The 21,340-nt window shown below is 44.2% G+C and overlaps 1 protein-coding gene across 1 annotated transcript in view; it reads left to right on the top strand.

The window, feature by feature from the left end:
- Positions 1-10,490, top strand: part of FNTA (farnesyltransferase, CAAX box, alpha) — a 28,227-nt gene extending 17,737 nt beyond the window's left edge. The window contains exons 2-8 of the mRNA XM_050328892.1: positions 1,821-1,967; positions 2,798-2,902; positions 3,644-3,770; positions 4,206-4,354; positions 6,105-6,167; positions 6,664-6,835; positions 8,368-10,490. Coding sequence (XP_050184849.1) covers positions 1,821-1,967; positions 2,798-2,902; positions 3,644-3,770; positions 4,206-4,354; positions 6,105-6,167; positions 6,664-6,835; positions 8,368-8,499 — 895 coding nt within the window. The 3' untranslated portion in view covers positions 8,500-10,490. The remainder of the gene's footprint in view (positions 1-1,820; positions 1,968-2,797; positions 2,903-3,643; positions 3,771-4,205; positions 4,355-6,104; positions 6,168-6,663; positions 6,836-8,367) is intronic.
- Positions 10,491-21,340: the final 10,850 nt, after the last annotated feature.

Below are 21,340 nucleotides of genomic sequence, written 5' to 3' on the forward strand. Positions count from 1 at the left end.
GAGTAGGCAGCCTGGAACTTTTATGATTGTTTTGGATGTTACCTCAGATGGTGTATTTCTGACATATTTTTGCAGCTTTTCAGTGGGCTAATACCATGCAGAGGTTTCAGTCAGAGGCGCTGTCAGAGCAGTATGTAGCTGTTGTTTTAAAGACGTGTGTTTGAAGTACACAAAACAGGAAGTAACTTCAAAGGAATATTAACCTTACTCTCTAATCAGGCCATTTGTAGTGGGTTTCTGTGGCTGGGTTTTGGTAGTGGGGGGACTACAGGGATGGCTTCTGTTAGAAGCTGCCAGAAGCTTCCCCTGTCTGGGGGAGCCATTGCCTGTCCTGGAGCCGGCTTCCTGCACCTGGACAAGGCTGAGTCCATCAGGAATGACAGTAATGCCTCTGGGATAACATATCTAAAACCAGAAGATTATGGCACAGAAAGAATTCCAGCCAAGGACGAGCAGAGTGAGAACCTGGGAACAATAATGCAGGCACCAAGGTCAGGGCAGAAGGAGGGGCAGGAGGTTCTCCAGGCCCTACAGCCCTGGTGCAGTCCATGGTGGGGCAGCTGTGCCCCTGCAGCCCATGGAGGAGTCCATGCTGGAGCAGGTGGATGCAGGAAGGAGGCTGTGACCCCATGGGAGGCCCAGGATGCAGCAGGGTCCTGTAGGGAACCTGCAGCCCATGGAGGGGGAAGCCCAGGCTGGAGCAGGTTTTTCCTGGTAGGATTTGTGGCCCCTGTGAGGGACCTACAGTGGTACAGCTCATTGGTAAAGGACTGCACCCCATGGAGGAGTGACCCACGGGACAGCAGTTTGGGAAGAACTGTTGCCTGTGGGATGGCAACAGTTCAAGGAGTGTCTCCTGTGGGAGGGACCCCACGGGAGCAGGGGAAGGACTCCTCTCCCTCAGCAGCAGCAGAAACAACAACTGACCACAACCCCCGTTCCCCGTCCCCCTGTGACGCAGTTTTGATGCTAGGAAAGGACCAGACCAGCGTCAGGGTTCTGCCTAGCCTGTAGACTCGGTGTTAGAAAGGCGATAGGCAGTGGCTGAGAGTTAATTCCCCTTGACGCGCGCACCTAAGAAGAGGCAGACACGACAGAGATGAACACTCCAACAGCCAGGGCTGATCTAACTTTATTGGGACAAAATGGTGGGTTTTATAGGGTTATGGGAAGAAGGCTCTGGAAACAGGCCGGAGATTGGGCGGAACATGCAAATCCGCTAACAGTGATAGGGAATAAACATGGCTAGGTGTTAACAAGAGAGGAGTTAACCAGGGAGAACATGGTCGGTCAGTACCTCATGGTACACAGACCTATCAGGAACTGTCTCCATGCCTGTCAGGCAGAAAGTCCATGATGGGAGACAAAAATAAGGGAGTCAACCTACCAATAGGTTTTAGAACTTTAACATGGCTGCCACAACAAAGTCTTTAAACACTGGTGTTTCCATTCGTCAAAACACTCTTCTCTTTTCCCTTCATCTTTCCATGCCACAAATGCGTTTTCCATCTCCTCATAAACTACCTCATCTCCAACACCCCTGCACCGCTGGAGGGGGAGGAGGGACAACATGGAAGGAAGGAGGGGTGGGGGGAAGGCATTTTGAAGGTTATTTTACTTCTCACTCTTTTACTCTGACCCTTTTAGTAATAAAATCAATTAATATCCCCACTCTTAGTCTGATGGTGATCAGTAGCTGACCTCTCCCAGCTGTTAACTCACAAATCTCTCCTCTGTCCAGCTGCAGAGGGGAGTGAGAGAGTGGCTTTAGTGGGTACCTGGCATCCAGCCAGGATCAGCACACTACACCATTGTTTCAGAGCCTGGGATAAGGTGCTGTTCTCTTGTTTAGTTCGAGATGTCTACGATTACTTCCGGGCTGTTCTGCAGCGGGATGAGAGGAGCGAAAGAGCTTTCAAGCTGACAGCAGATGCCATTGAGTTAAACGCTGCAAACTACACAGTATGGTACGTAATCATCTTGGGATTGTTTCTGCAGTCATTTGATTGCCTACCTCTTATGTCTTCAGTATCTTATTAGTCCAATAAGGGCACGACTAGTTGAGTTTACACAGGGGAGTTTGTAGATTTCCAGTGAGCTTCCAAAGAAAGCCTTTGTTTGGTGTTCTTCCGTGTCTCGTTTTGATTCAGTGGTTTTTTTTGGCGTTGGGGGTATTATCAGTCAAGGCCAGGGTTAGCCACAAAAAGGACTTTGCAGTTTAAAATTGTATCACTTATGTGATAATGTGGCCTTGGCAAAATGCTGATGATGACTTCAAGAAGACTCAGCTGACTTCAAGAAGAGGCATAAAAAGCATGATAGCAAAGAAGTTTATCCTTACTAAGTAGTGAATTTTAGGAGATCTGTCAGGTTACTGTTTAGATATGTAATGAATAAACAGTGAATTTCTGATATTCAGAGTAGGGCCTTTTAACTCGCAAAAGCTAACAAGTGCTAACTTCCATGAAATCTGAAAGTTTACATTATTTTAAGCACAGAAGTTGCAGTTTCTGACAAGACTAGTGTGGGTAGACATGTTACCTTGAAACAGCATTGCTAGAATCTTAGTTTACATACTGTTGTAACCAGTCATGTTCCAGTTGTCCACTGTTCAATAATTGAATGCCCTTCAATAGAACCAGACATGTGGTTTAGGTTTTTGCACTGTTTTTGGTTTTTTCACTATTTTTAACTCGGTATCTATTGGAAGAACTGTGAACAAAGGTGATTCTGTGTTCTGCTCTGTGAATTTTGGGAAAGTCCTGTTGCAGTGTTCAAATGCTTGACTTTTATACAGGCATTTCCGGAGAGTCCTCCTGCAGTCTTTGGGAAAAGATCTCCATGAGGAACTTAAGTATATTACAGCTATCATTGAAGATCAGCCAAAGAACTACCAAGTCTGGTAAAATCCTGCAGTCTTTTCAGCTTGTAACATTTTTGCAGATAATTTTTGCTTTGTCAGTTGTCCATAAGTTGTGACCATTGATCCTAAAAGTTATTAAAAGTTGCATTCTGCAGCTGCTGCAGTGGCAGTAATGGAGGAGTTAAATGGAGTTGCATCATGTCAAAGTTCTCTTCAGCTATTTGTTCTAAACATATGCTCATAACATGCTAAACAGATCTTGTTTTCTTGTTAATTTCAATTTTTAAACAGTCAAAATAAGTCTGACAGATGAAAAAAGGTGACTTGTGAAAAAGCAAACAAAGAGACAAATAGAAATTAGTATTTTTTCTTTTATTGTGTCTTGGAGTTCGCTTGCCTGTTGTTGGATTTCTCCAAAGTGAATGGGAATAGGAAAAACAGCAATGTTGTTATTGCTGGAGAAAATGATGTAGTACTAGAAAATTTTATCCTGCTAAAGATTTTGGCCACGAGTGTTAAAAGTGAAAATATGTTACTTCAGGTGAACTTTACTTGCCTGACATGAGATGTTTGGCCAATGTGTGTGTCGGTAGAATTTGTTGTAATAGAAGTAGACATCATACATTTCTCAGAGCCAAGTGAAATGTTTTGGTGTATTTAATTTGAAATACTTAACTAATTTTTTTTTACTAAGAAGTACTTCCTAAGTTGCTGTATGCCGCTTTAATACAGACCACACATTCACAAACAAATTTTAGACTTGATTCCTCTTGTCATCAGGCATCACAGACGGGTGTTGGTGGAGTGGCTGCAGGATCCATCCCAAGAGCTTGAGTTCATAGCTGACATTCTTAACCAAGATGCCAAAAATTACCATGCATGGCAACACAGACAGTGGGTTATTCAGGTATTGTATATCCTCAGAACTCATTGATCCTTTAAATAACCTGCTTAGGTTGTAGTTTTGCTTCTTACATACAACCTGAATTGCATTTAGCACTTTGTTCCTTAAGGCTGAAGGGGGGAAAGCAACTGCATTTTTAATGTGTGGTAGGGGTTAGCTATGAACTTGCCTTTGAGGAAGTGAGGTCAAAAAGTTTCCTTGTTGTTTTTTTTACTGTTATGTGTGTGAATTTAATGATGAGCTAATAACTTTTGAGTGCCACTGAATAGTGTAGCATGTTCCTAGTGCACCCTTACTTTTTTATTTTGAACTTTGTGTTGATTTCTTCAAGAAAAGTCTCTGTATCTGATGTTCAGACAACTTAGGAGCAAGGAGCATGCATTTTAAAAACATAAAAACTTTGGATTATGGTTCTCTCTCTTCCTTTCCTTTCCATAGGAGTTCAAATTATGGGACAATGAACTGGAATATGTAGACCAGCTTTTGAGAGAAGATGTGAGAAACAACTCTGTTTGGAACCAACGACACTTTGTCATTTTCAACACCACTGGCTATGATGATCCAGCAGTCCTAGACAGAGAAGTCCGGTTAGTTATGCCCTTCAGGCTCACATTAAGCATTCTCCATTACATGGAAGCAAAGAAATACTTTGACAGGCTGCATGGGTTTGTGTTTCCTGTTTTTCATGCACTTTTAAGGCTCACCATCATGGAGAGCAGATCAGGTGTTAGACTGAAGCAAGCTCTGCTTACCCCAAAACTTTTGGCTTTTTATGATCAACTAGCTACTAGTGGGAAAACCTGCAGGAAATCTGTGACAGTGGAACCACTTCAGTTGTGCCATTCATTAATATCCTACCTCTAGAAAGCTTGGAATGACAGGCACTCTTTGTGTTTTACTAAATTGCTGTTTCAGCAGTATGGTAGCCACAGCGATTTAAATGTAATGTGGACATGGACTGTAGGAAGAGCAGTTGCCTTTCGTGAGGAACTTGATGGAGCTGGAAAAAGAAAGGAGCTTTCAGGGGTATGTGGCTGGCACAAAGAGAACCAGCTCTGTGAGTTGGCCAGTTTTGAGGAAAATGAACTCACTGTTTCTAAGTGGTATGTTTCTAACTGAAGGCAAACTGGGATTCTAGACATGTATTTCACTACTCATGGTGGTAAGAGAAGGTTCTTTACATAGATAGTTTTCATATCTCAGGCTGCTGATCAGGGTTGTTAGTTATGAGAAGATATTTGTCTAATGTGGACAAGCAATCAAAATAAGGCACTGCAGTTTTTTGGAGTTATTCTTCAGAAGAAAGACTGAATTTCTGAGTAGGTCCATTAGTACATTGTTTTTAGAGGATCCCAGGCCTCACCACCTTTCATGGTTGTCTTTGCAACCTGCTGCAAGTTGTACTTCTCTACCAGTTTGTAACTCTCCTGCAGATTAATAAATTTGGACTATTTCCATGGCTTAGACTTGGATGTTTTCAACTTCTTCTCTCGAGAGGTTAGTCTGGAGATCCTCCCTTGATCTGCTCAAGATAATTGGATCCCATCTTAAGAAGCAGACTTAGGTCAAAGGTTAAAACTTCCCAGATGTCATTACAGAATTTTAGTTGGGCTGCTTAATGCTCAATAAACTTGGTCTTTGTCCTAGTGACTCCAGAATGTTAAAAAAGAGTTAGGATTTGGTTTTGGTTTTTTTTTTCCCCCAGTACTCCTGATATAACTTTTTATCTGCAGTCTCTGGAAATCATTGGAATGCCTGGTTATGCTGGGAAAGGGCAGAAGATAAAGTCTGTTTTGTGGAGGTGAAATGTGGCTTTGTGACTGTATGAGAGGTGCCTTTATGCAGTCTAAATCTGTGATTAAAACATCTTACCATATATATTCATATGATTACGACATCTAATCATGCATATTGATAATAGACAGAGTCTGGGCAGAGCTTGGGGTGGTGCTTTCCCAACTACTGAAGCTTGCAAAAACCCTTGGCTCAAAGCCCTTTTCTCCTATTCAAATGTCTACCCTGTCTTAATTTATGGCCTCTAGGTTGATTGTATAGCATTTCTAGCATTCTTCTTAGGTTTAGGTCCAGTGAACAGAACAGAACGAGTTTGGAATGTTTCCTTAGCAGCACAGGCAGAGCAGGTGTTGGGGCTTTTTCTCAACAGAGCAAGATACCTCAGTTAACTCTTTTAGGCCTTGCTCTCGTTTCAGAGATGATCTGCAAAAAGGCTGAAGTATAGACCAGGGGGATGTATTTGGAATCTTCTGAGCATTTTCAGGTAGTTTCTAACTGTATTGTTATTGGGTGCATTCGTGGCCTGTTCTTTTTTTCTTGCAGGTACACTCTTGAGATGCTCAAAGCAGTGCCACATAACGAGAGTGCTTGGAACTATTTAAAAGGGTGAGGTCTATTTCTCTGTGAGGCAAAGAGAGTATCTGGATAAGGTGTCTTATGCCTACTTGTTAATTGAAAAGAACTTGTTGCTGTTCATTCTAGTGTAGTGTGCCTAAACAGGCAGACAAATACTGACACAAGGTGTTACTACATTAACCTCATTTCTCTGTAACTTTCCACTAGGCTTCTGATCCTGTAGTTCTTGTAGGAGGACCGCAGGTACTTCTCCTGCTTTTAAAAACTGTAATGTTACTGGGTTCAAGAGCACAGAGTAGGAAATAGGGAACATGCTTTCAGTCTAAATTCTATTCAGTTGAGCATGTACTATACTTACTGCAAATTTAAGCTGTACTAGTGCTGCATGCCACTTACCTTTGCCTTACTTGTATTTGCACCCTGCTTTCAAAAACTGATCTCCAAGTAAAGGAGTCATAACAAAAATGCAGTTATTCACACCAGATTTCCTATCATCACGTGTCAAGCCTGTTAACCTCTGTTCTAGGATTCTGCAGGATCGTGGTCTTTCTAAGTATCCAAATCTGTTGGAGGAGCTGTTGAATTTGCAGCCCAGTCACAGTTCACCCTATCTGATTGCTTTCCTTGTGGACATATATGAAGATATGCTTGAAAACCAGTGTGATAACAAGGAAGAAACACTGAACAAGGCATTGGAGGTACGTTTTGAGGACTCAGTTTTGCTTCTCAGAGATGCCATCTCTTGTTGTCTCTGGTTTTACAACCTGACAAAATGGGGTTGAATTTCATAAGTAGAACAGGTTACTTTTTAAAAATGAGTGGTCTCTGAAGAGTTGAACACAAAAGCCAGACAATCACAAGGATCTCATGAATTTAAATTATAACATTATTTACAGAATCATGGTAAGTTTTCTTCACCTGGTAGTAAAGGAAGGTTTCTAATGCTGCCTGCAGAAGAAAGAAAAGGTTTAAACAATCAAAGAGTTTCCAATGTTAACTTTGTAGCATGAACTCACTCTCATCTCTGTAAGTTAATGGTTTTTTTTCAGAATATCTGTATCCAAATAATCTCAAGCTCCTTTTGCCCTTCTTAGCTTTTTCTAAGAAAGCTGTCACAATTAGCTTATGGCCAGCAGACACTGGGGACATCAGTAAGAAATGTCAGGCACCATTTCCTCCAGAGAATAAATTCTAGCAATGTTGTTTATCTCCCAGTGCTTCGTCTTTGAGTACTCCTTGGTGCCATTTGTAGTGTAATTTTTACTAGACTTTCCATTCACTGTGAAACAGACTGGAGCTTGATGTAATTAGAGCTGCAGTTTTGCCTGATGTCTTCGTGTTTCAACATTATTCTTTCTCAACATTTCCCCTTTGTTGTGCTCTAGGAGGAGATTGCAACTAAGAGCAGTTGTTGTAACCGCTTAGGTTTATGTTATTGTAACCCCCTAGATTTATGTCCCCTTTATACTATTTCACTGAATTTGATTTCTTCCTCTGTTTATGCATCCAGGCTCCTAATTTCTCAACTCCATTTCAATGAGTGTGGCAATGTCATCTGCATAATAAAAGAGAATTTAGTAGAACATTTGTAGACAGTGTTCATACCATGTAAAATTTACAAAACCTAACCTCTGAGTAGGATGTACCTGAATGCTTACCCAGACCAAAATTAAAAAAAAAAACCCAAACATATAGAAATGTATAGCACCAACTCTTAACACATCATGAGAGGTGGTTTCTGACTTGCATGTAGAACCCTTTTGGGACAGTCTGCTGCAAAAAAAACCAGAAACAGAGTTTCTCCTGTCTGTCCATTAGGAGTACTGAAGATTAAAGAGCAGGATGATCCTCCAGTGTTTGGAATCAAGTGGTTTACAGCCTGTTGGATCACTAAAAGACAGTCAAGGAAGTATACTGTGATATACTACAGACTGAATAGGCCAGAGGGGATGACAAGCAGTAGGCATGGAAAGAAGTCACAAAGAAACTGTTGAGACTGAAATGGAACTGGAGGGGTTTTTGTGCAGTGCCAGACTGGTTGACTACCAATTGGAGTTGTCATCAGTTTGATATTGTTGGACAGGTGTAAGTCCAGCAAATAAAACTAATATTGTTGTTGAGAAAGGTGTTTCTAATACTATCTGGAACATGTATTGTACGCACTTCATAAAGACAAGGATTCTGTAAGCTTGTGGTTTAACACTGCAATCTCTCTATTTTTCTTTCGTAGTTGTGTGAAATTCTGGCTAAAGAAAAAGACACCATTCGAAAGGAATACTGGAGATACATTGGGAGGTCCCTTAAGAGCAAGCACAGTTCAGGCACTGAACAGACCAGCACACTGACAGATAAGCCGCAGTAACTGCATGTGGGAGAAAACAGTGCAGTGTTAAGCTCTCAAGCCATTCTAAAGCAATACTAAGTAGAGTCATCAACTAGTTTAAAATCCAGTGGAGTGTTACCCCAGTGAGGAGATGTTGCAATGAAAGAGGAGTGCAGAGTGCTGTATTGTCCTGGTTCACTGCTGCTTCTGGTGATAGCTCTTGATGCAATCAAGAAATCACAGAATATGCTAAGTTGGAAGGGACCCACAAAAATTATCAAGTCCACGTCTTAGCCCTGCACAGGACCATCCCCGAGAGTAACATCATGTACCTAAGAGTATCATCCAAATGCTTTTTGAACTCTGTCAGGCTTGGTGCTGGGACCACTGCCCTGGGGAGCCTGTTCAGTGCTCAACCACCCACTGGGTGAAGAATCTTTGTCTAATATCCAACCTACACTTCCCCTGGCACAAGTTCAGGCCATTCCCTCATGTTCTGTCACTGGTCATCCCAGAGAAGTGTGACCACTGACAGCATTGTCTTTCAGGTGTTCTTCAGTACCTCCAAGAGTAATCTTCCAGTACTTGCTGGTAAACCGGTAGTTTCTGGGGTCCTGATTTTTGTCCTCCTTGAAAATCAGGACAACTTTTGCCCCCTTCCAGTGCAATGTGACCTCTTCAGGCTACCAAGACCTCTCAAAAAACATTGAGAAAGGTTTTGTGATGATATCAGCCAGCTCTTTAAGCGTTCTGGGATGAATCCCATCAGGCCCTGTAGATTTGTAAGGATCCAGCTGGAGCAGCAGATCCCACACAATTTCAGGGTTGAGTAGGAGTTGATGTTGATCATTCTGGCAGTAAATGGTCCTCCAGCTCAGGGCACTGAGACCCCCTTGGTGCATCATCCCTGTTGAAGACAGAGGCAAAGAAAGAGTTAAACTCCTCTGCCTTGTCTCTGTCCCTGTTTGTGAGGTGACCATCCTCATCCTGTAATGGGCTGATGGTATTTCTATGCTGCCTTTCTCCATTAATATATTGGAAAAAACTCTTTTTATTGTCCCTCACATTTCTGGCACCTTCAACCCCAGCTGAGCTTTGGCCTCACAGATTTTCTCCCTGCAGCGGCGAGGAGCATCTCTGAATTCTTCCCATGTCACTTAACCTTGCTTCCATTGGGCATAGACTTTCCACTTTTGCCTTATTTCCAAGAGAAGATCCCTGCTGAGCCAGGCTGGCCTTCTGCCTCAGCTGCTTGACTTCCAGCATTTGGGAATTGCTGCTCCTGTGCCCTCAGGAGGTGATGTTTGAAAAGTGACCGGCACTGATGGACCCAGCACCTGCAAAAACATTTTCCCAGGGGACCTTACTTCCTAATTCCCCAAGCAGCCTGAAGTCTGCTCTCCTCATGTGCAGAGCTGAGGTTTCACTGGCACTTTTCCTGCTGCCAGTGGAGATTTTAAACTCGCTGACTTCATGGTCGCTGTGGCCAAGAGACCACCAGTGTCCACTTCGCTCACGAGATCCACTCTGTTGACAAGCAGATGATCAAGGAGGGCATCTTTCCGAGTCAGCTCCCTCATGACCTGTTCCATAAAGTTGTCCAGGTTTCTGTAGGAATCTTTTAGCCCAGCTTGTATCAAGGCTTAATTACTGAAATGCACCAAGTAAAGGTTTTAGTTCCTAACTGAAAATACATAAAGCTGTACCTACTATTTGAGCAGTACTCAGTTAACGGTTGGACTTGATATTAAAGGTTTTATCCAAAATAAACTATTCTGTGATTCTGTGAGGCATATAACAATTTCTCATGTCCTGGCTTACCTACTTGTAGTTCCTAACACTGTCTCATCAGATGCAGTAATGACTGCAGTTAATTTAGCTGTAGTGGATGTAAAGTAACATGGTTAGTGCAAGCAGGCTCTGCAGTTGTTCCCTTATGTGGGAGCAGCTGTGCAACACTGTCAGCATATGCTATTATATGCAACTAACTCCAAGTGTAATTTTGTAATAAAAACATAACTTAAAGCATTTGTCTGCATTTTTTTAGTGTGTTTCTTTTGGTCTTTATGTGTGTGTAGTTTGTCCTTCTCAGATGGTGGTAGAGATAAAATATCCCCTTTCACAGATACTGGATTCTATTGCAGTGAGGTGTCTTTTGCGCTGGAGTATTCTTAACCCGGAAACTTTCAGTACACTTGATGTATTCAGTGGAGCCTTGAATTCTTATCTGCACAGTCAGGAAAAATCCTTTGAGGATCCTAGAAGATCTGCTTCGTTTTTTCTTGGAATTCTGTTCAGATGGCTGAAAATCTGATTTTTTAAATGATTTTATTCACCCTTTGTAACCAGATTGAACTGAAGTCACAGGTCAAGAGATTAACTGGTAATGTTACGTATCTTCTCTGAGCTGGAGGAATGGCTTTATTTGGGACCTCTTTGTTTTTCCTTTTCCTATTAGTAACATATTTGCCACTACCAGTCAAGGAAGCTCAGAAATACAACAGTCAAATGCAATCCTTAAAATAAACATCATCAATGAGGAGGGAAGAGAATTGTTCCTCTGTGTATGGTGTTCCCATGTCTTTCACGAACAGGATTCACAGGACGCTTGGAATAAAGCAGAGTATTCTTTATAGACACTTGCATGAATTTCAGCAAGAATAAGTCATCCCAAGGTAAGACTGATGAACAGTGTCCACTGGGACAGTGTCTTTTGGGATGTGACCTCTTAGTCACTTGTGGTCTGAGGGAAGAGCTTAGATTTAGTCCTGTAGTCTTCTGTGGCAAAAACAGTAGGATCCCTCTGACAAAATGCATTTTTGGGATGTGGTCAATTTATGGCCTTACTCTCTAAAATGATGTCTAGAAGTAATCATCAAAGAGCTATCTACTGACAAAGTTAGTAGGTTTTTGTACTGGTTATGCAAGCACAGTGGTACTTGCAAAGATAATGCCACTTCTGAGCTAAGTTTACCAATGAGGAAATAAGCAGATACATAACAGGGAAAATATATTGTCTCATGTAGAACATACTCTTAACAGAAAAAAGACATTGTCTCATGTAGAACAAATGTGTAACCAGACAAATCATGAAAACCCTATGCTGAAGACTGGCGTTCAGCTTAAAAACAACAGCAACAAAAGAAAAGTCATGTTGTAACAAAAATGTTCCTTTTTTTTTCTTTCAAGTGTTTACTGTCATGTGGATTGCAAGGAAGCTCTCAAATTCTCTTGCAAAGGCACCTCAGTTCTGTGGTAGTCAGCTGTTCACAGAAATACTAAGCCAGAAGAACGATGGCTGAGCCAGCTAGGTTGCAACTGTGGCTACCAAGCCTTTAATTTTAATGTGTCTGAGACAAAAATCTTTCTTTTCAAAGAGCTTGACTAAACATTTGAGCTGTAGAGAGGAGGGTCTTAGAGTAGGAAGTTTTAGATTACTTTAACCTGTAGACATCAACTTTAACCTGCAGCATTTGATCAGGGGAAACACCACAGTGTTTTGTCCTAAGGGGTTCTTCTGTACAAGAAAACGTAACCGTTGTTGCTGGTAGTGTGTAGTGATGTGACTTGTGTATAATTTTGCTACCAAAGAGCTGTGTCTAAATGGAAGACTATTGGTACAACTGTCCCTTGTAAATCAGTGTAACTGGAACATTGCATGCACAATGGAGCATTATTAAAGTGCATGAAATCCTATCCTATGCCTGTTTTCATCAGAGGCTGATGTTCTTGCCTTTGTCTAGCTCCATCCACGTAAGCCATTACTGACTTTCATCTTCGTGGTCTTTGCAAATCGTCTGACAAAACGGTGTGTAAGTCCTTCCTAATCCATTCAGTGCAAAATCACCTCCGCTAGCACAAAGTGCTTCCATCAGTTGCTGTCTGGTTGTGCTGAGGCAGATTAGGAGTGTGCCATTCAGCTGGACCTTCTGTAGCAGCATTCTCCAGCGGAAAAGCAGGGGAGTTTCTCACCACTTTCACCACAGAGAACACTTTCACAAGTGCTAGCAGCCAATTCATGCAGTGCTGTGGTAATGAGGGAGTTATGGAGAGGTGGGACAAGTCTGCCAAAATTGAGGGAGCACGCACTTATTTAGGTTTCTGTAAGTACCTGCCATGAAGAGCTAATAGAAGCTTCACCAAATTTAGCCAGGAATCCCACCTCAGGATCCTTTGGCGCCTACACTGGCTGTCTTATAAAAGCTCTGTGGTACTAGGACTCTGTTCTCCACGAGGTGCATCACCCATCACTGTCCCAGAGAAAGCCCGGAGGTACAAGCCTACCTGAGGTTTCGGCCTTGCAGAATTGAAGTCGCTGCTGTATTCTGCTGCTGCCGCTCCGCAGGCAAGGTGGGCAGCGGCCGCTAGATGACAGTGACGCGCATCCCCAGCCTGCCACGCCGCTTCAGCGCCGGCCAACAACGGTGCCACCTCCTTCTCCGGGCAGCATCACTAATTTCACACCTGCTAATAAAACACGGGGGAGCAGCTGCTTGGTAATTCAATACGTAGCGCCACACAGGCATCGAGCGCAAGCATGCTGGGAGGGGAGGGGCTAAATGACCATCTTCGTGTTGGTGTTAATTGGAGAGCAATTTTTTGTTAACTGAAATGATGGCTTCTCTGACACTGGACACCTTGTACCAGATTTGGCCTCTGTTTAGTCCTGGTGTTCTAAAAATAACCCCTCTGCTCAGAACTTGGGGTCTGTGGCCCATTTACACCTTTTAGAGACAGGCTTCCAGTCAGAGAGCTACACTCATGTGCCCTCACAAGCTGGGAAGTTTTCATCCCCTAAAGCCAGCCTTGTTATAATAAATTTCTCCAGTCTTTCTGTAATGAAGTGCTGGCCATTGCTGGCTGTTTCTGGGAATACAGGCTGAAGGACAAGAGGACCTACTCCTGCTTCTTAGAAGGCAGGGGAGGGCTTGGGCCAAACTGAGGAAGTCGAGCCCTCTTACAGGTCTGAAAGTGTTTTCCTCACTCTCTGGTAAACAGGACAGAGGACTTTGCTAAAGAAGTCAAAGACAGGCCTCTCTTCCTCATCCACTGCTTTGTTGAAACTGAGTCTTAGGGGGCTGTTACCAGGGGTTTTAAGTAAATGAAAAGATGACATCTGTGACTTTAGCCAAACCAACTTGAGCACGCAGTGACACAGGTGCAGCTGCTTGCTATGTACGTATACACTGAGCTGCCAGGACATGCTACCCCTCCCCAAGGGTATAATGCTACCTCTGGTGCTTCTGCCCACATCTGAAACGGTCAGGTGACTGGTGTAATGCTGCCTTCTCGGTACTGCTTATGAGCAGTGATCTTGCCATGGCAGAAGAGGTCTTGCTGTACGTGGGCTTCTCGTTCTTTGGGGTTTGGGTTGCTTTGTGTAGGTGCATTTGGTTAATTACTTCAGTGGTTTTCTGATGTGTCCTGCCTGTTGCCCAAGTCATCTCTGTAAAAGATCCAAAACCAGCTGAACAAATGCTTGTGCTGCTACCAAGGAGCTTTGGAAGGAGGAAAAGGGAACTGGGTTTGTATTGCTGATGTGCATTCCCTGTCCAGTGGCAGGTAGATAACCTTCTTCCCTTTCCAGGTGCTTGCACACATCTGTCCCTGCTCCAGCTTCCGGACACACCATGAACATGAGCTTTATTACCAGTTTTCCTAGAGGACAGTGAGAACACACTTGCCCTGTACATCAAAGCATATGGGGCTCACTGGCTTTGCTGGCTGCCTCTTGCAGTAATAGTTTCTCTGCTGCAAAATTAATCAAAATTACCATCTGCAGGTACCCACAGCCCAAAAGCACAGCCAGGGCTTCTGAGCACTGTTCCAGCACTCTGCTGCCAGCTGGGTGGTACTGACAATCAGTTTGCTGAGTTGATTGAGGTCTAGTCTGCAAAGATCCTGAATTCAGCTGAAGGCTACAATAAAGTAGAGACTGTTGAGTGTTTTACAAGGGCAATGAGAAACATCTGTTTTTAGAAACCCATTTTTAAATTATCATTCTTTAACTGAAAAATGAAACACTTGTAAAGTGAGAACAGAAAACTGCTAGATCCATCTTGTAGCTGAAATTTTTCTCCTATGTCATTGCAGAAGGAAGGGGAAGATGAAGGACGACTGGGGGGGGGCAAGCCAAAATCATTACTCATGCATCACTAACAACAGTTAAAACTACTACAGCAAATGATTTCAGGATAGGTGCCTGCTGCAGAACCACCCAGCACACCCAGCAGTTCTCTGCATTTGCAGAAAGAGCAGTGTCTTCCCTCCAGGTTAGCCTGTATTGACTTCCTCATTTCATTTTAATTGCTACTACATTGCCAGATCTGTGCTTGTCTGAGCCACGTAGGATAAAATTTATAGGGGGAGAAGAGGAAGAGAAAGATGAGATATAACCCATTTTACTGCAGGACTGCTACTCAGCAGCCATGGCCAAGACATGACCCGCATACCCTGGGCTTTGCATCCCATGATGCCAGCTTTCAGCTGTCACTTAATAGTATGAGCTTTTCACAGCAGAAATTACACATCCTCAGAGTCTGAAAATGCCTGGTGTACACAGAGATGCCCCCTCACTCCAACAAGTGCTAGCAGTCTCTTTGACACGTTAGGAGTCTCACCTGACTTCTGTTCCTCAGCACCATGCCTGCATAGTAGACACAAGCAGGGCAGGGCAACACTTTGCCATGCTTTGCCATGCTGCATTCAGCCTGGGTGGTGCTGGAGTTGATGAGGTTTTGCAGTGATTTCTGAGGGGTCCTCAGGGAAAAGGACCTAGACATGAAGGCCTCCTGCAACCCACCCCAAAGTCTTAGGCCAGTGGTGGAGACTGGCGTTGTATCACCTCTTCATAGCACCCCATCCACCACATGATCCCGGCAGGTGAGCTCAGATGTCTAGGCATAAGGTAGCAGCTGGCTTGAATTTTACTGAAGTAGAGGTGTGCAGATCCAAAGATTAACCAGTGTGTTCTGCAAAGAGTAACTTGTCTCCTATATGTCAGTGTCCACTGGAAGAACGGGCACAGACCACCACTCAAAAAGGTCAAATAGGATGCCTCAGTGATTTGAATTCCCTATGAACAGGGGGATTCCTTGTGAATAAGTGCAGGTGTTGTTTTGAAGTAGGGAGGAGACAGCAGAGAAGAAAAGGTCAGAAAAACCCAGGGAGTAATGCAAACTTAGCTCATAGCCTGAACCAGTATTGCAGCAGGACTCTGAGAAACGTACATAAAATATATCTGGACAGCAGAGGAGTGCTTATGTTGTTGAGCAGATAATGTTTTAATTGCTTCCTCCTGTTCACAGAAAACGGGCTTTGTAAGTACACAGGATACATCCCTGATATCTCCTCCTGGCTGGAACAGTGCTTGGGACGTTATGTTTCTGATTCATTCACATGTATTTGAGTCAATGATAATCCTCTGCTTGATAACCACAAATGTTGCTGTTTTCGGTTCAGCGCTAATCTCCAAAGGAACAGTAAAAACAATTTCAAGAAAGGATAAAGTCTTTTTCCTTTGTCCTCTTCTAACAGAGAGCAGAGCTGGAATTTGGAGAATTTTTAAAAGCTGTTTCTATTTCCTAGTGTGCTGTGACTTTAGGTCCTGTAAGAACAGTGTGCCTACTGGAATCATGCCATTACAAGGGTATGTGGTCAGTTTGGAATATTTTTGTAAGAGGACAGAATGATTAGATGAATTTTCCGTGTTTGTTTTAGCTCAAATTCCTCATAAAGGTTTAGCTAGAAAAGCAGGAGAGAAAGAGTTAGCTGGGGCACCTCTAGCTTTATATCAACATCTGGTATTTTAACCAGCATCAAAAACTAACTGCTGAGAAGGATGAAAGCTGTTGGCAGTGAGGGACTGATCTGGGGTATGAATGACCTCTGAATGCAGACTCCAGAACTGAGTGCTCTGGAAAGGTGAGGAGATAAACAAGGCAGTTCCTGATTTTGCCAAAGTCCACCTATTTTTGCGCATAGAAGGAGAAGATCACGAAAATATTAGAATTCTATGCAGGGCCTGCACATGTGTATGTCCCATTGTGTACAAGAACCAGTCAGCTTAACCTCTTCACACCACCTCTCCAACTTCCAAAATGATTCTGGGAACATTCAAAATCTGTCACAGATGGCTTGAGAGTGGCAGTAAATTTCAGGGTATGTGCAGGTGACTATGGGGATGCCACCGGTCAGGAAAGATGGCAGACGTGACATTTACACCTGGACTGCGAGTCTAAAATAATGGAACAGCTTCTGCAGCTCCTGGCTGCCGGTAAAGTATGGCCATAGCAGCACGGCATTTCCATTGCACTTCCTAGTGGTGCCCAGCAATCAAAAGGAGTACTTCTAATAAAACTCCAAACTGATGATCAATATTCAGTTGATCTTAGCTCAGTTTAGCTCCAAGGCCAAATTCAGTTACCATTGGGGCGGGGGATAACCAGCTAGAAGTGGAAGTTCTACTCTGCTCTCATCTGATGAGATGCTTGTACTCCATTGCAAAAGCTTCAAATGAGAGCCACTAAGGAAAGCCGTCTGATGTTCCTGATTCACACAATTTCATTTGTACTGTTCCTCAGTGCTATGGTCCTTCAAGCTGGATTGCAAGACACTGTAAGGAAGCCTGGGAACATGAAAGGATTCAGTTCACAAGAAGTATTTATGTAGAAATATAACTTCCTATCCAGCATCCAGTCACAGGAATCCCTGAGTTTTTGGGTTTTCTGGTCCATTATCACGGCAAAGTAGGTGTCCTTGGTGCAGAAGCAAAAACAAAACAGAAGAAGGTAAGAAGAAGTTAAGTCCTTTCAGTATTTCCTCATAAATTAGAAAGCAGCAAGATTATCCTTCTGTGTTTGATTTTAAAAGCTTTTTTTTACGTATCATTCTAAACGGTGCCAAAATGCAGCTCTGTATCATGTTGAACCTCTACTGAACAAGAGGAGGCAGAAAAACAGCAGTTAGAAAAGAAAGTGCAGTGGGAGCCCTGACATGTACCAGTGTATGTAATATTTGAGCAGGTATGTATCACAGTCCCACTGATGACCAGGTTGATCCAAGAGACTGATATATGCAAGTTTTGCACCGCTGTGGTAACAGCGTATCCTACTTCCAAGCTGAACAACCAAACTGGAAAAGAGAGAGTGCTACACGCAGCGGAGTGCCCCACCTTGGCCATGACAAGTTCAAGAAAACTGAGACTGAGACTATTTCTTCAAATGGATGAAGCTTTGTAGGATATCACTGAAACAAGTCAAAAATAAAATTTCAGGAGGCTTTCAGAACCACACAAGAGAGTGAAAGATTTCAAACAGATTGATGGACTGTCTCCTTGTAAAGTAACAGTTTAATACTTGGGAGTTCTGATCTAGAATGTCACTGTTCTGTTCAGTATTCAGTCTTTTCCTGCTCTGCTCCAGACACCAGCCCTATGTGGTGTCCATGTCTTCCCTGTTTCAGAATTGTATTACTTCCAGGCACAAATTTTATCATATTATTATTTCATGTCTGGAAAATTCACCAATTTTTCTGTTTATCACTGTGACTTATTCAGTGGCCTAATTAGCTGTGAGATCTGGGTCTCTAATCCCTTGACTGGCTCTGACCTTGAAGGATTTTGGATAAGCAAATTTTTTGGTTTTAGCTTGCATTTATCCATTAGGAAAATTCTAATGTTGAATTTTTTTTTACATTGTGGCTTTATAGGAACTATCACCTCTAAATTCTTGTGCTGAATGTGAGAGAAAGAATAATAAACCAAATTTCTTCCTTTTGGGACAGAAAGATCCAAGTGCACCAGAACTTTATAAACCTAACTAAAATCTTTCTTTCTCATCCTGCCTGTGAAATAACAGCATGCAGGTTTGAGAAACAGTATCATTCAAAACCAGGACAGTATAGGTTATTAATTATCATGATAATGCTAAGAAAATAATAGTTTTTATTGGTGGCCATGACATTGTAAAGGACCTTCAAATGCTGTTACATACCTCCTTGCACACACAGCCAGTTTCTACATCCTTATCACTAGGAGCCTGAGCATCTTACATTTGCAGTATTTACTATATTTGCAGTGGAGATAATCAGCAAAATTCCCACTGCAGGATATAATGCAGGTGTATTTTACATACTGTTGCACATGCAGGCACATTCTAATGTGGTTCCAAAAGTACCAAGGCTTTTATCTATACTGTCTCATTGGGTATAGATACTGGCCTTAAGGCAAGAAAACAGCAGATAACAACAAGATTCCAGCTTTAATTTTGGACTCAAGCCTACAAAGATGTAGAAGAGGCCACAGGAGAGGCACCAAGGGTGTTTTAGAAAAGTTGTGTGCTGAGGGGCTCACCAGCATTTGCTGGGCCATGAGCACTCAGGGAATATCCAGTTGCACAACACTTAATGACAAAAGGTTATTAAACTGTTTTTCAACCAAAATGTGGAGAAACAAGTTGATTAGATCAAGGACTTCTATGACTAAAACCAGAATCTTCCAAGTCCCACTGAAATGCCTGGTTTGAAGTCTGTATTTTATCAGATGCATGGGGAGAAGCTCCTGTGGGAGGCCACTCTGTCAGAACAGGATACAGCCTAGCACAGGCCAACACAGCAGTGCTCAGAGTGAGGCAGAGTTATGCACACAAGGAACCACAATCTGGCACAGAGATGAAATATCACTAACCAGCTGAGTTACCAGCTTGCAAGCTCACCTGCTCTTCTAGGGACTGAAAGACGGCATCAACCGTGAGCACCTGACGGACTGTATTTTGCATCTGGGTGAGACAACTGCCATTTTAAAATGCTGGTGATTAAATAAAAGTAGTGGGACACGTGATACTCACTGCCCCGCTCTGCGGACTGTTGCTGCGAAACGCTGGCAAGACAGGTGCATCTTCATCTCCAGAACTCTCTTGCAGAGACTGCTTTCATAGTTTGGTAGTGAATTTTATGACAGCTGCAAATTTATCTTCAGTTTCTTGTCATCTGTGGTGTACTTCTTGCAACCTTCTTTCGTGGTCATTGACTCTTCCCCTGCTTTCACAAGCAGTGAAATCATTGGCTCCCATCAGTCAAAATGACCCCCAGTTTCCCCTACAGTTTATCCAGTGCACAGTCATAGCTTGGTGCCACTGAAAATGTCCACAACCCACTGGACTTCTAGACTTTTAGATCCAGGCTGCCCTCTCAGTAGGCACTGTTTATGAAACTGCATGTGGCTAAAGGAAAGCTGGAGGTGAATCAGGCGGTCAGAGTGCAGGGAACAAAGCGTGCACATGCCTGTTAGGGTGTGAAGCAGAGGCTATGTAATACAATTGGCAATGGAAGGAGGTGGTGCAAGGAATGAGGTTGGTACTTCCTCCTTTTAACACTTATGGTTCATTCCTGCCTTTCCCAGCAGCTCGGGGGGCCCTCACGGCCTTTGAAACAGACTGAAAAGGTACTTCACCAATGTAAACATACCAGAATTGCAGGGCTGGGGCAGACATATGGGGGCTGTGGTGTAAGACAGCGGAGAAGATGGAGATGTTGGGACAGACAAAGGAATGCCACAGGCATGGCAGGAGACAAAAACCTTAGAGGAAAACGAAGGCAGGTGGGAAGTGAGAGAGATGGTGCTATCATCATGGATGAAATCTGGGGAAAGGCCAGGATGCCGTAGTAAGAAAGGCAGCACAGAATCAAAATACGCGATGTATGTGCCTCGTGCATTTGAACTGGGAAAGGAATGCAGTCATGCCAGGGGGCTTTCACCTGAAATGTCAAGACTGGCCTGCTTCCATGAAAGGACCAAAAGCAAGGATGACAGGACAAAAAGTCTTCGTGGTGTGGACACTGAGACACTTGTCTGGAGTGAAGGCCCTTGAGGAGAAGCTGTATGAGGAGCAGCTGAGGGCACTTTCAGCCTGCAGGAGACTGAGGGGAGACCTCATTGCAGTTACAACTTCCTCATGAGGGGAAGAGGAGGGGCAGGCACTGATCTCTGCTCTGTGGTGGCCAGCGGCAGGACACAAGGGAATGGCCTGAAGTTGTGCCAGGGGAGGTTTAGTTTGGATATTATAAAAAGATTCTTCCCCCAGAGGGTGGCTGGGCACTGGAACAGGGTCCCCAAGGAAGTGGTCACAGCACCAAACCTGACAGAGTTCAAGAAGTGTTTGGACAATGCTCTCAGGCACATGGTGTGACTCATGGAGATGTCCTGTGCAGGGCCAGGAGTTGGACTCGATAATCCTCGTAGGTCCCTTCCAACTCAAAAGGTTCTGTGATTCATACGGCACCTCGTGGGCCTCCTCCATGTGGAGCTGGAGCCTGTCTGGAGGACGCTCCCGGTAGTCCTCCACAGGCCTGACAAAGGCGGAAGGGGAAGAACAAGAACGAAAAAAGCCTCCAGCCCTGCGCCTGGGGTCCGCAGCTTCCCAAAGCTGGCGAAAGGAGTAACGCGATCGGCGACCGAACGCCGGCCGGTGGCGTGGGCCGGGCTGCTCTCTGCCGCTCCTTCCCCATAAAAGAGCTGAATAACGCGTGTCCTGCGGGTCGGGCCGGTGCTGGGTCCCGTTACCTCGGCCGCTTCCTGCCCGCCCCACACACACACACACCCCCGGCCGGCCCGGCCCGGCAGCCCGCGCGGGAGAGCCGCCGCCCTGCCCGAGAGTTTCCTCTTCCTCCGCCGGGGCGGCAGGAGGAGGAGGAGGAGGAGGAGGAAGGGGAAGGGGCCGGGAAGGCTCCAGCGCGGCCGCCGCCGGTGCGGCAGGGGCGGGGCGGCGCGGGAGGCGGCGCCAGCGGCCGGCGGGGCCCGGAGTCACCGTGTCACGGCGCCCGGGAAGCCGTTGCCGCCGGATCCGCCCCCCGCAGGGCGAGCGAGGAGGCAGGAGGAGGAGGA

This window comes from Myiozetetes cayanensis, unplaced genomic scaffold (assembly GCF_022539395.1).
Source record: "Myiozetetes cayanensis isolate MyiCay16 unplaced genomic scaffold, myiCay2020 scf4, whole genome shotgun sequence".
NCBI lineage: Eukaryota > Metazoa > Chordata > Aves > Passeriformes > Tyrannidae > Myiozetetes > Myiozetetes cayanensis.